Genomic DNA, 12,114 nt, shown 5'->3' on the forward strand with positions numbered 1-12,114 from the left:
ATGTGCACACAAGGCATGCAAAATTTTTGGAAATTTTGAGAGGGAGAAAAAAAAAGCATTTCTTTCGGAAATATTGAGAAAAACTTAAATTCCAGTAAAAATAGCTTAGTTATTATTCCAGCAATTAAAAACAATTAACCTTAAGTACATGTGATAATTAAACAGAGAACACAAAAACGACTTGGAATGAACACCTTATTCTCTTCTATTAAATAGTGCTAATCTGATAAATGAGAAAGGTCACAAGATCAGAGTCACTCTCACTAGACACACTCCCATTAGAATAAATCGCAGCTGCTTTCACATTCAGATACAATTGTACATAGATGAGTTTTTGAACATGTTTACTTGCGAGTTTGTTATGAAGCATGTCATGCACTTGCTATGCAAAGACTAGTTTCGCTCACAGCAGGCAGATGGCGAAGGTATCCGCAGTAGCCTGGAAGCAACAGTGGTGAGCTGTTGATCAGTGCAAAGGCTTTGCCACCAGACTGACGGTACCACATGCTTCATGGAGTTTCAGGCTCGAGTACTGGACCAAAACCCACACGGTGCCCTGTATTCCCATACTTCTGCAAGCTATGCTACGTTTTCAAAACGAAACTTTAAGCATAGCTATAATGCAGACACTTAAATACTGTGCTGTTGCTTTCTTCTTGTCATAGCTTCTAGAACTGCACGCTGCACAGCAGAGAATGGCAGGCATATATAACTGCATGGGGAAATCTTGACTATTTTGTCCCAGCCTGAAACTGAACAGGGCTCAGGCCGTTACTTTCAGGCTCTTACAGACGAGATCGTGCCTCACCCACAGAGCACTTAGTTGGCTAGACCCTAACTTCCCGTAGTCATGCTCCAAATGCAGTCACGCGTGCTGCTCCTTCGACCACATGCTCTGGTGGTGCCCGTACAGTGTGGGCTCCGAACTTCAATATGAGTCCAAGTGGGATGCCTTGCTGAAGAGCTCAGAATTCCCGCACCAACTACAGGCTGTCCAGAGGGTCTGCGCCATCGCTGAGTCACTAACTCCTGGTCCTGTCATGGGCGAAGCCACCAACTTGATTGGGGAGCCTTTGGCTTCCACCAGTCAAGTTCCTCGGGACACTTCAATAAAGTTTTTGTCAGTTGTCAATTGGGAAAAAAATTTTCTTTTCCCCCTCAATCTTTTCGGGTTTTCCCTCCTGATCCTTACATCTCTACTGCCCACTCATTCTTGCACTTCACTTCAGTGCAATGCAGCTAGAGTCGTGAGAGACTGAACAAAGACTTTGCACTTAGCAGAACAGCAAAGCTGCCAAGCCACTGTGATAGGTTGTTTAGATGAAAACAACAGTGTTAACTTGCACAGCAGCTGCAACAGCAAAGCTGCTGCAGATACTGTCACTCAACTGGGTCAAACCTAATACATTAATGCCCTTAGGAGAACTCCAACAAATGCAAACAAGTGAGTCTTGCAGAGACAGTTTTACGAGATGATTGGAGGGCGTGGCCTTAAGAAGAAGACCACGCTTTTATTGCTCGACATGGAGGGTTTTGATTGCCCTTCCTCACCCGTTGAGCCCCTAATCACTGTTCCAGCTTCAGTGAGCACTGCATATATGTCGGTAGCACATGATGGCCCTCTATTGCAGGCCCGCGACTAGCAGAGTACATTTCGAGTCGAACGTGGCAAGTCCACATATTCTTGCAACTATAGAGGCCGGGCAGGTCTGTGCTCGGGTCCCAGTGTCGTCCATGTGGGGGGGGTGCCAAGCTGGGGAAGAAAACTCATGGCCTGGGCTAAGTGCTTGCACCTCACAAGTCCTGAGTGAGAGGCACTCCGGCTGGAATGCATAGTGAAAGGCTGGTGGCAGCAAGTACCATGCCAGCTGAATGGTAGTTGGGAGTAGTAGTCTGCCTGGCTCTCGCCAACTGTGGCATCTCGGCGAGGTGGCATGCCATGGCAACGCACGGACGGCAGAGATGACAGTAGTCTTCAGTTCTTCTTTCCCATTCGCTTCTGGAGTGAATGGTCATAAGCCCAGTGCTCTCCTTCCATGTGGAATACCTGAAAGGGAAAAGAAGGGCAAGGAAAAAAAATATGTCAGCACTGCTGATTTCCTCTCAGGACACCGACCTCCTCACTCCCCAAGTTTGGCAATATATTCATCAAGACAGGTAAACCATTAAACCAGCCAAACAAAAAGTGGGCTGCTATCGTTCGCTGAGATCTAAAGTTACTTGGTGTGCCTTGGAATGCAAAATGGTGCTAAAAAAGAAACCTGTTAGGGGTTCTCATGCATTAAGTTCTTACAACTGTCGGTGACCACTACTAATTCATTCAATTCTTAAAGTGCCCATGAACAGCTCGAGGTGTTCGTAATGGTGCACTTATGCAATAAATAAATGAATAAATAAATAATAAACAGTAGTGACATAAAAATAAAGAACTAAGAAAGAAAAGAAGCAGAAAAACTAGCGCAGGAAAGTAAACAAGAATACCCAATTATGCATAAAGGCAGAATTCAGTGAAAGGGGGAAAACATAAAAGTTAAGTATGCCAACATCGAAACGTAAGGTATTTTGTTGGGTTGCAGCATGTTATAAAGCTAGAGCTCGATAAAAAGCCTATGTAGAGAACTCTGGGATTACACAAGTTTGGTTGAGGCACAGGGAACGCAAGAGCCAGTGTTAGCTCTTGACAACAAAGGTAACCAAGAATTTGTTCATACAAGCACAAGAAATTCATTGTTACATGTAAAACAAAATAAACAAACAATTCAATCTCTGATCAAGCCCAATGTATTGACATATGAAGAATACCATATAACGGCTATATACAGTAGAAACTTTATCATATGATCTAAAAAAAAGAGCGAGAAAAAACCTACTAAACAGGAAAACATATGACCCAAAGTCCCTGATAGGTATGGCAGACTCAACCGCAGTTGACATCTGTATAATGAAAAGCGTTGCGCAAATTGTTACTGCAAGAGATGCCAACTTGTGGGGAGCTAGTGGAGCCAGAGAAGCCTGACACATGCATTGCCGTTTTTGCAGCTGCAGGAAGCTTACATTCTCACTCCTTCGATTCGGCCCAAGTCAGAAGCTTGTTTGGGAAGAGCATTCTAGCAGGAAGCTTTGATGTGTCCACTTGGCAAGAAATGTCGCGGCACGAGATGCACTTCGTAGTTTTCCTACAAAATATTGTTTTGAGACAGTGACGGGAAATCGGAACTAACTCTAGCTGGTGGTTAATGCTGAAATACGATGCTGCCAGAGTGAAACATGATGTTTACTCTGAGTGTTGCCTACAGCAGGAAACAGTGGTGAGTTTGGGTTGTCGCCTGTTAAAGGTATAACTGTATTGGGCAATTTTTTGTGTACTCGATCGCGAAAGTTGGGCGCTGGGAAATCATACGAAATGGAATTGTATCCATCAGGTTTTGCTGTATACAGTAGAATCTTGATGATGCGAATTTCTCAGGACAGTGCAAGAATTCATATCACCTGAAATTTGTATGACCATAAAACATAAACAAATCAGGAAATTAAGAGGCCAAGTGGCCATGAAATGGCTGACTTGCTCAAGATATCTGATTTTCTAATTTTTTTCAATGCAAACTTAAGACTCCTTTAGCTCATGGCAAAATATTTTGAAAAAATATGTAGCAGAATCTGAGAAAACTGCACTTTTTTAGTGTGTTGTCTTCGAAATGAGCAAGAAAATCTTGCTTTGGGAGGTGCTATCGCATTGCTGATTGCACGAGCATGGCTTTCTGTTGACGCAGCGCAGCCATCTTGGTATTGAGTAAACACAAGAGTTTAGAGATTCAGACAGCCATAATGCTGTATTTCTCCATGCAGCAATAAAAGCAACAAAAGCAAGTGTGAAAGGGGAAAACTAGTATTGCAGTTCATTATTGCAGTCATGTACGATGCAGGGAGCACTCCTATTGGTTGACACAAATTTGAATCACTGGTGCGTTTTGCACACATTTTGGCAGCAGCAAGCTGCGCACTTTGTGTGTTATGCCTGGTTATCTTGAGTATCTAAGAACTGCCTGGTTATCTTGAGTTTCTGTCGTTGCTGCATTCTAGCTGCTGCCTGACGGTGATAAGGACATGATTTAAGCAAGATAAAGGAATCTGTTTACTTCTCTTGTTTACTTTGTATTGTGTGATCTGATGGGTGCAAAAGTAGAGAAGTTAATCAGGTGATGAATATGACTGAAGGTGAGGAATGTGCATAGACAAAGCTACCCATCGAAGTTGATGCCACCCATCTTGCTGACGCAGCAATACTGGGTCACGAGTGATTGCTGGCTTTTGATAAAGTTACAAGATGTTTGAAAACGGCTGACAAGTAGCGTAATACTGCAAAAGAAAAAGATTCTACTGTTACTTTCGAGGGAGGAATCAAGGCAGCGTGATGTAGGTTGCCCTGGCAACAGGAATGCGAATGGCACATTGGTGCGGCAGCTCTACCAGCCTGACAACAACCAGTGCCTGGTGCTGCTGGCGCCTGCTCTGCTGGAGATTGTGCGGCACCTCAACTGTTTGTATCATCTGCCGCGGCACGAAAAGCAGTTTGCAACATTGAAATTTAGCAAGTTACAGGCTAACGAACATGGGCCAGAAATTTGTAAATATTTGTATCATCCCAAAATTAGTATCAGGCACGATTGCATACCCAAGCTTCTCCTATACGCTAAAAACAAAAGGGCATTCAGCATACAAAATATCTTGTTGGCGTTTTTGCACTTACTATATATAGCACACAGTTGCCTTAACTGGTGAAATCATGTTCTGCAGTGGTTGAGTGAAAGGATGCTATCACTGTTAATTTCCCAAAGGCCTTCTTTATCCATGTGTGCTTTTCTTTAGGCTGTTGCTTCACTCTTTAATGAAAGAAAAAGTTGTTATCCACCTGAACGAAGCATGAAGCTACAAAAGAAACCAACACATGTTCCTCAGATAGCTTTGCAGTTGAATAAAGATACGTCCTGGTCCGGGGATAGAAAGCTGGGCCAATGCCTTTCCAGGGAGGTCACTTTACCATGTAAGCTAACCAGGACACTATCAGAGTGCAGTACAAGGTGTAATTGATTGTCAACTCGAAGCAAGGGGACAGTGAATAAGGCAAATCAGTTTTGCGGTGGAGGCAGGTTTATGAAAGGAAAAATTGTCATCCACAAAGCTGCAAAGGAAACCCATACAGGTTTTCTCATGTTTTCTTAGCATTAGATATTGTGCAGCAACAACTTGATTTGGGTGAGTTGGTTCATCTTGAAAGTACAATGCAGTTAATGTCAGCGCAGCGTAAGTTATAGCCCTGTCACACAGGCAAATTTAGTGTCATCTTGAGTGAGTGCACTTCCCTGCTAGTGTCATTTGCAGGCTGTCACATGGGAACGCTTAGCGACCCTCGCTGCAAAACATACTCGCCAGCAAGTGCGCTTGGTGAGCTCACTTTGCTTTGTGTAGCCTCGGTAGCAATACTTAAAATTAAGATAAACTAATATTGAAAGCAGAATAGGTAGTAATTTTAAGCTACCTTTTCGTGATTCGAAATGTTTTAAACTAATAAAGTGATACCTACAGTAAAGAAAAGCTAACTTACTATTTTCGTGCTCAGGCTCTTTATGTGTAATGGCCGTGCAGTTGTTTATGCCTGTTCGAACTGCTGTCATTCGTTCCAAACTAAATGGACGGTAGCAGTCCATCAATGACGACTAGGTCACAAGAGAAAACCTAGGCGCTCATACATAAGGTGTCTAGATAATAACTTTCTGCCATTTAGGATGGCGTCACATTCATCATTGTGGTTTTGGCTTGATAATTTTACAGCAAAGCTGACTGTGCGTTACTCGTGTCTTTGGCAGATGCACGCTTCACGATGCAAAATTGACGCACTTCTTGGTATTTTTTTAGCATGTTAGGGTAAATGCTTCAATATAGACCTTCTATTTTAATGACACAGGTGTTTCAGCAGGTGATCAGCATTGTGTCCTGCCTGCTTTCTCATGTCTCACTTTCTTGCCACTCTTTCGAACACCAAAGCCATACCAACAAGCTCCAATTCAGACGCTACTGTTGCCTACACACCCTTGTCTTCCAAGACTGGCCAGTCTGCAGTCGTTCGTAGGCTTCCCTGCGCTGCTGCTCCTCAAGAAACGTCTTGCTGCTTGTTGCCTTGTTGACATCCTTGTTTTTCAGGGCTAGAGTCACTTCCTTCCATAACCTAGTTCAAAAAGAAAGCAAAGTAAAAAGCACATTTTCAGGATAGTGGATGCACTACAGCTCGGACCACTTATAATGCAACTGCTCATAGTGCTGCACCGGATGTAATGCAATCTTTTCTGCCTCCTGTTAATCTTCCCACAGAACTCAATGTAGTACACACATACTGCTCATAGTACAGCCGCACGAGAAGATGAAATACTGGTTATAATGCAGTTGCCAGAAAATTCCGCAGACAAGCGAGCCAGTGAGTGCACTTCTCAACAAGGTGTGCTGGCTGAGGGGAGAGTGGTGCAGAGGTCCAAGGAGAACGAGAAGATGCGGAACGAACAAACAAACAAACAAACAAAGATCTGACAGAGGGAGAGAAAAGAAAGTGCAGAGGCAGCACACTGCCTCAGCGGGGTTGCACAGTTTGCCCAGGTAACGGAGAAGCTTTTTGCTCCGGCTGCTTGTCAGCAGCATGCGGTCTGCACTGAATGCATGCACATTGTCACTCTTCGGCTCTTTAGTTTGTGTGGAAAGTAAGTACGGTCGCCAAATGATATTTTTGGACACGGACAGGGTCTAGAAGATGACTGAATTGTCGAGCAGGCAGGAAAAACAAATTTTTAAAGTAAAATCAATTCGTATTTTTTTTTTACAATCCCATCACCGCAGATAAATCAATCGAGGCCGTCAGTACGTTTTGCATTCGCCCATCGCGACGTGCATCGTTGCAAAGTGCAGATATTGTGCATGCGACTATGACTCAGTGACGCTGTCAGTTTAAACTGTGTCCCACAAATTCATCAGCTCAGAACGTTGTCTACATGCTAGTTTTCACCGTTCCTACCACTACGTATGCTTAAAATCTTTTGGTGTACGTGTTTGTGGTAGTTGACGGCTGATCACCTGCAAAACCACGCTTCACGTGCACTAGCATCAGTTCAGCCTGTGTGCGTCAGCTCGCGCCATATCTTTGTGTATTCATGTATGGGTATGAACATATATTAAGGGTGGAAAGCAGAGGAACAACCTCAGGAATGAAAGTTAGGGCACATCCCGGTCATATGCTCATATTCCTGGATGCTAGTGGCTGCTTGCTCTACACGTTTTGCATGTGCACAGCCTTTGAAAAATGTTTTTAGTTATAGTGCAGAAATTTGTGTCTATAGACTTGCGTTATAAGCAGCTCATGCTGTACTGTGTATCAGAGATAGCTCACATGCCAAAAGTGATTGAGCAAGAGATGACCCTGGTGCCAAAATTTCGACAAATGGACTTGCCCTAACCAAGGCAAGTCCTTTTGTCAGGTTATCGGCTCCATAGACGTCCATTGTTCGACAACTGTTGATCACTTCGAGTATTAAACTTTCTGTGAACCTCTGCCTCATTTAAAAGTGGTCTGTGCGCTATCACAGAGAGATGAAATGCAAATGAGGCAATATTGTACACAAAAACTGATAATTCAAGTGCAAAGACAAAACAAAAAGCTTTGACCTCAAAGTGACGGAGGTCAAAAGCAGCCCCCTGAAGTGCAGGCATTTTAAGTGTGCAATTGTCAGAGGCTGCAAATTTAACAAAAATTTGAAACTTCACATTTTATTTTTGAAGTTGATCATGTTCCTTTAGGTTATCACTATAATGAAGTTGATTGCATGCAGCAAACCGTTTCCACTATACATCCAAAATTTCTTGAATGTGGTTCACAGTTTTACAGTGAAAGAGACTAGCCTAATAAGATGCGCGAAAGTGTTAGGATTCTTAACTCACACTTCTGTTAGCATTAGGTTCTTCATTGTCACAATGTGTTTTCCTAGCAAAAAACCTGTGCAGGGCGCAATGCTTTTATGCACCCATGTGAAAGAACAGAATTTCCTTCTTTTTTTTTAAAAAAAAGGCACATAAATGTTGCCGTTGTTGGCCAAAGTGGTCATTGCCTATAAGCCTTGCGTTCTTGCTGCTTTGCTTGAAGATGTTAGAGAACAACGTGTTTGTAGCAATGTTGTAAACGCACATAAAATGGAAGCCAAGAGTGGCTGCTAGTGGTGCTCTGCATAGCACTATCTGACAGCACTTTTGAAGATGAGTAGCCAGCATTGTCATTAAAAAAAAAATAGATAGATAGATAGATAGATAGATAGATAGAGAGAGAGAGAGAGAGAGAGAGAGAGAGAGAGAGAGAGAGAGAGAGAGAGAGAGAGAGAGAGAGAGAGAGAGAGAGAGAGAGAGAGAGAGAGAGAGAGAGAGAGAGAGAGAGAGAAAGAGACAACATGAGTGTCAGAACTACAACCAGATTTTAGCGCTACAGCTCACCTGCGCGACTCATAGGACTCTTGCTGCTGAATTGGTTGCACTATTTTCTTTGTGGTTGCCAAAGCGGTTGTATCCACAAACACAGCCTGATCCTGCAAAATCAGAGGCACACACATCGAAACAGAAGAAATAAACATCTGTTGCTTACAAATAGTTTTCGAGCTTGAATATAATTCAGCAGTTAAAATCTGTGAATAGATAGTGGGAACATATGAAGGGAACTTTACTTTTTGCTTCATGACCAGTGAACAATGAAAAAATAAGAAAAAGTGAATGAGTGAATAGGTTTCCTTCCAAAAGATTGGTTTAAATGCAATGACACAGCTGCTCCAAGAGAGTTACAGATAACTCAGCAATAACATCCGAGTTTAAAGTTTTCTATCTAGGGAATCTAGTGCTCCAACTTACGCCATTCGGGTATTTGGCCGTCATGACGCCATTCCATTCACCGGTTACAGTCATGAACGGCCTCCGCTCATTGGGAGGGAACACCTCTGCTGTGAGCTGATGCTTCTTGCCACCAATCATGGGCTGTGGAAAAAGGACAATTCCTGTGCTTAGTTATTGTTAAGCAGAAGTTGCACTAATGTTATATCTTAAGCTAAGTTTTCACTTAAAAGTAATAGGTGACTATTCGAAACTAAAAACACAAGTTGTCAATTGAACACCCTACTTTCAATTTCGTACTTGAACTGAATAGCAGTTACTCAAGGTTTCAAATATTTTTTCGAGACCTTCTGAATATACTATATTAATGTAGGAGATGATTAAAAAAGGGACATAAGATTAAATCTCTTTGCCAAACTCCGACAAGGGTGAACCGGAAAAACTATGGGGCCACCTAAGCAATTCTTACGATGTGTAAATGCGAGAGCATTACCTGTCGCTGAGTGTGTCGCCGAGTTATGTAGCTGAGTTTAGTGCTGCTGCATTATGTTTCCCAGTGTAATGTTGCTGCTTATGAGGTCGCATTGTATAGATGACAACCCGGCCATACTACTTTCTCTCAGCTGAGTTTTATTTGCGGAGTTCTCATTATAGTAGTGCTTCATGCACATTGCATTGAATGTTTTTATCCACCCTTTATCAAGGTGGGACGTGATCAAGAAAGTCCCCTTGTTGAAGCGTTTGCTCCAGCGACATCTCTTATTCGATCACTGCTTATTACTGCTGGCCACATTGTTTCGTAGGAACCTTTAAAACGAGTTTGCTTTTGTCTCCTGTCTTGGATATACAAATTTTAATATTCTGCGCTTATTAAGCTGCAGCTGTGGTGAGAAGGACGATGACTACCCCTCTTGTTATTTGCGCAGAAGAGCATCAGTGTTCAGCAAATTGGTCATTCTGGTGAGACAGTCTTACTGGCACTGATTAAACTCACTAAAGACATTGTGCACTGTACACAGGAAGTGTTTCATCACGGGCAAGTGTGAATGCATGCAGACTATCAAGGCACTTAGCACTAATGCAGCCATGGAGGAATACCTGAATCACCATCCAAAGGTCCACAATGGACAGCATTGTACCCGTATGCGAGGCTGTCAGATGCTGTTCGTTGAAATTGACAAAACTCCTGAATGCTGATGTTAAAATGGGAACTAGTTGTTATTTTGCTGTAGTCTGGTTTATGTAATTCCTACAATGAAAATGTGATAATTTTTGGACCACCTTCCTAGTGCTGCCTACAGAATAGCCCCACAACATTGCTTCTCTGTCTGTGCAGTAGTTTTCCGTTTCCAGCTACGTTTATTGTTAGCATCTCTATTGTTCATTTCAGACAATGGGGTGCTCTTCAGGGGTTGTCACTGCTGTAAAGCAGTGTTGTCCAGGGCTGTGAGTCATAAAGAACAGAGCCCGAATCATTGTAGCACACAGTAAGAAAACCTGGTTGCCTGCAATGAGGTACCTAGCAACTACAATGACTTGTGTGTCATGCAAACGGCATTTTTATTCTTTGGTCTCTGCAAGCAAGTGAGACCAGCTGTTCTCAAGAAGCATATGAGCTATTCCTTTTCTTTTTTGTTATTCAGCAAGAAGTTGTGTCGCTGGTTTTCTTAAGAGAGCCCTGCAAACTTTGTTTACATGGTAAATAAGCTTGCCTAGTTGCTGGACAATGCTTTCATCAACACCTGAGCCATACATTATTCATGTAAATTTGCCAGGGAGCCGACAATTTTGCTCAGAAGGCTGCCCATTTTCTTTTATTCTGATTTCTTGAAATGCCTGCCAATCAAGTTTATTCAACAAAACAGACTGGTGGGCTAGTTGGTATTGCATGTTAATAGTTTTTAGCACAAAGAAACACATGACATTAGAGAAGGCACACAGGAGTTGTTGGCGACGCTGTGTCCTGTGTGCCTTCTCTTGTGTCGTGCATTTCTTTACGCTAAAACTATTAACATCAAGGTTATTGTTATAAATAGACATGATGGCTACTGTCCATATTTCTTCACAGGTCATGGCTAAGAATTGCCTCCAGAAGAACTGAGAATAGAGAAATCACGTGGCTGATAAGGTGGTGGAGTTATCTGGCGGTGGAGAATGCTGCATCAATAACAAGTCCAACGAGATCAGGCAACATGACAGCCCAATCATAGAGGCCTTGGCGATACCAAATCTAAGTGCAATAATAGGATGAAGCAATGCAGGCACTGCTTTGCATAAACACTGTTCCACGTGCAGTGGGTGGCAAACTCTAAAAGGCACAACAGACTGCAAGCATGAGGGAAGTTGCAGCTATTCTGATTGCTGATAGCTCTACTCAAAAGAAGTGTGGTATAAAAACATCAAAAAAAATTTTAGGCAATGATGCCCAGAAATGCATTCACACACCTTTCCTAGGGGTAGCTTATTTTATTTAGAGTATGTTTAAAGTCGAAAACCGAGCAGCACATGTTCTACAAAAACAAATAAATACATAAAAAAATAAAGTGTGCAATTAGTACAAGACTGTAAAAAACTAATGCACAATAGCCCAATTTCGCTTTGTTGCTATGTAAGCATCTCATGAGTCTGTAAGTAATGCTGGTTAGGTTGAGAAATACATTAATACAGTAGAATGCTGTTGATATGGTTTTCAAAGGACCATGGAAAAGAAAAGTAACAGCAGGAAAGACATAGCAGTGAGGAAGAGTGCAAATTTGCACAGCAACGTCATAAATGGCACTGAATGGCTGCCAGCACAGTTATTAGATGTCTCAGTGCTTGTGCTGTGACCGAGGTCAACATGTGCATGGGACAGATACGATGTTCTGTGACAGAATCTTGGTATGCTTCACCGCAATATTTTATCTATGCTTCACCGCATATCACGGCTCTGGTGCCGCAAAGCTGATTAAAAAGATCTGGCGACTACGCAAATCAAATGAGACCGTCGTAGGCCCCAAAGTAAATGTAGCCCTACGCTCGGTGGATTTGGCCCAGTGTGCATGGTTAATTCGTAGTATGTTTTAACCAATGCACCCTTTTTCAGGTGCTTCACCAACTGCCCAGTGCACGCTTTCTTTTAATACTTTTGCAGCACCTGGACTGTGCAACTTCGGTCACATTGGGTAGCTTATTGCAAACTTCGATCGCTTGTTGCAAGGTGCGAGA

The 12,114-nt window shown here is 42.6% G+C and overlaps 1 protein-coding gene across 2 annotated transcripts in view; it reads right to left on the reverse strand.

Annotated features, from left to right (window-relative positions):
- Positions 1 to 1,463: 1,463 nt before the first annotated feature.
- The window catches only part of LOC142572482 (oxysterol-binding protein-related protein 9-like), a 47,217-nt gene continuing 36,566 nt past the window's right edge, over positions 1,464 to 12,114 (reverse strand). For both annotated transcript variants that reach the window (XM_075681635.1, XM_075681636.1), the window contains 4 exons: positions 8,929 to 9,051; positions 8,521 to 8,612; positions 6,088 to 6,223; positions 1,464 to 2,047 (listed from right to left, as the gene is read on the reverse strand). In XM_075681635.1, coding sequence (XP_075537750.1) covers positions 1,976 to 2,047; positions 6,088 to 6,223; positions 8,521 to 8,612; positions 8,929 to 9,051 — 423 coding nt within the window. In that variant the 3' untranslated portion in view covers positions 1,464 to 1,975. The remainder of the gene's footprint in view (positions 2,048 to 6,087; positions 6,224 to 8,520; positions 8,613 to 8,928; positions 9,052 to 12,114) is intronic.

Source organism: Dermacentor variabilis, chromosome 2, assembly GCF_050947875.1.
Source record: "Dermacentor variabilis isolate Ectoservices chromosome 2, ASM5094787v1, whole genome shotgun sequence".
In the NCBI taxonomy this organism is placed as follows: Eukaryota; Metazoa; Arthropoda; class Arachnida; order Ixodida; family Ixodidae; genus Dermacentor; species Dermacentor variabilis.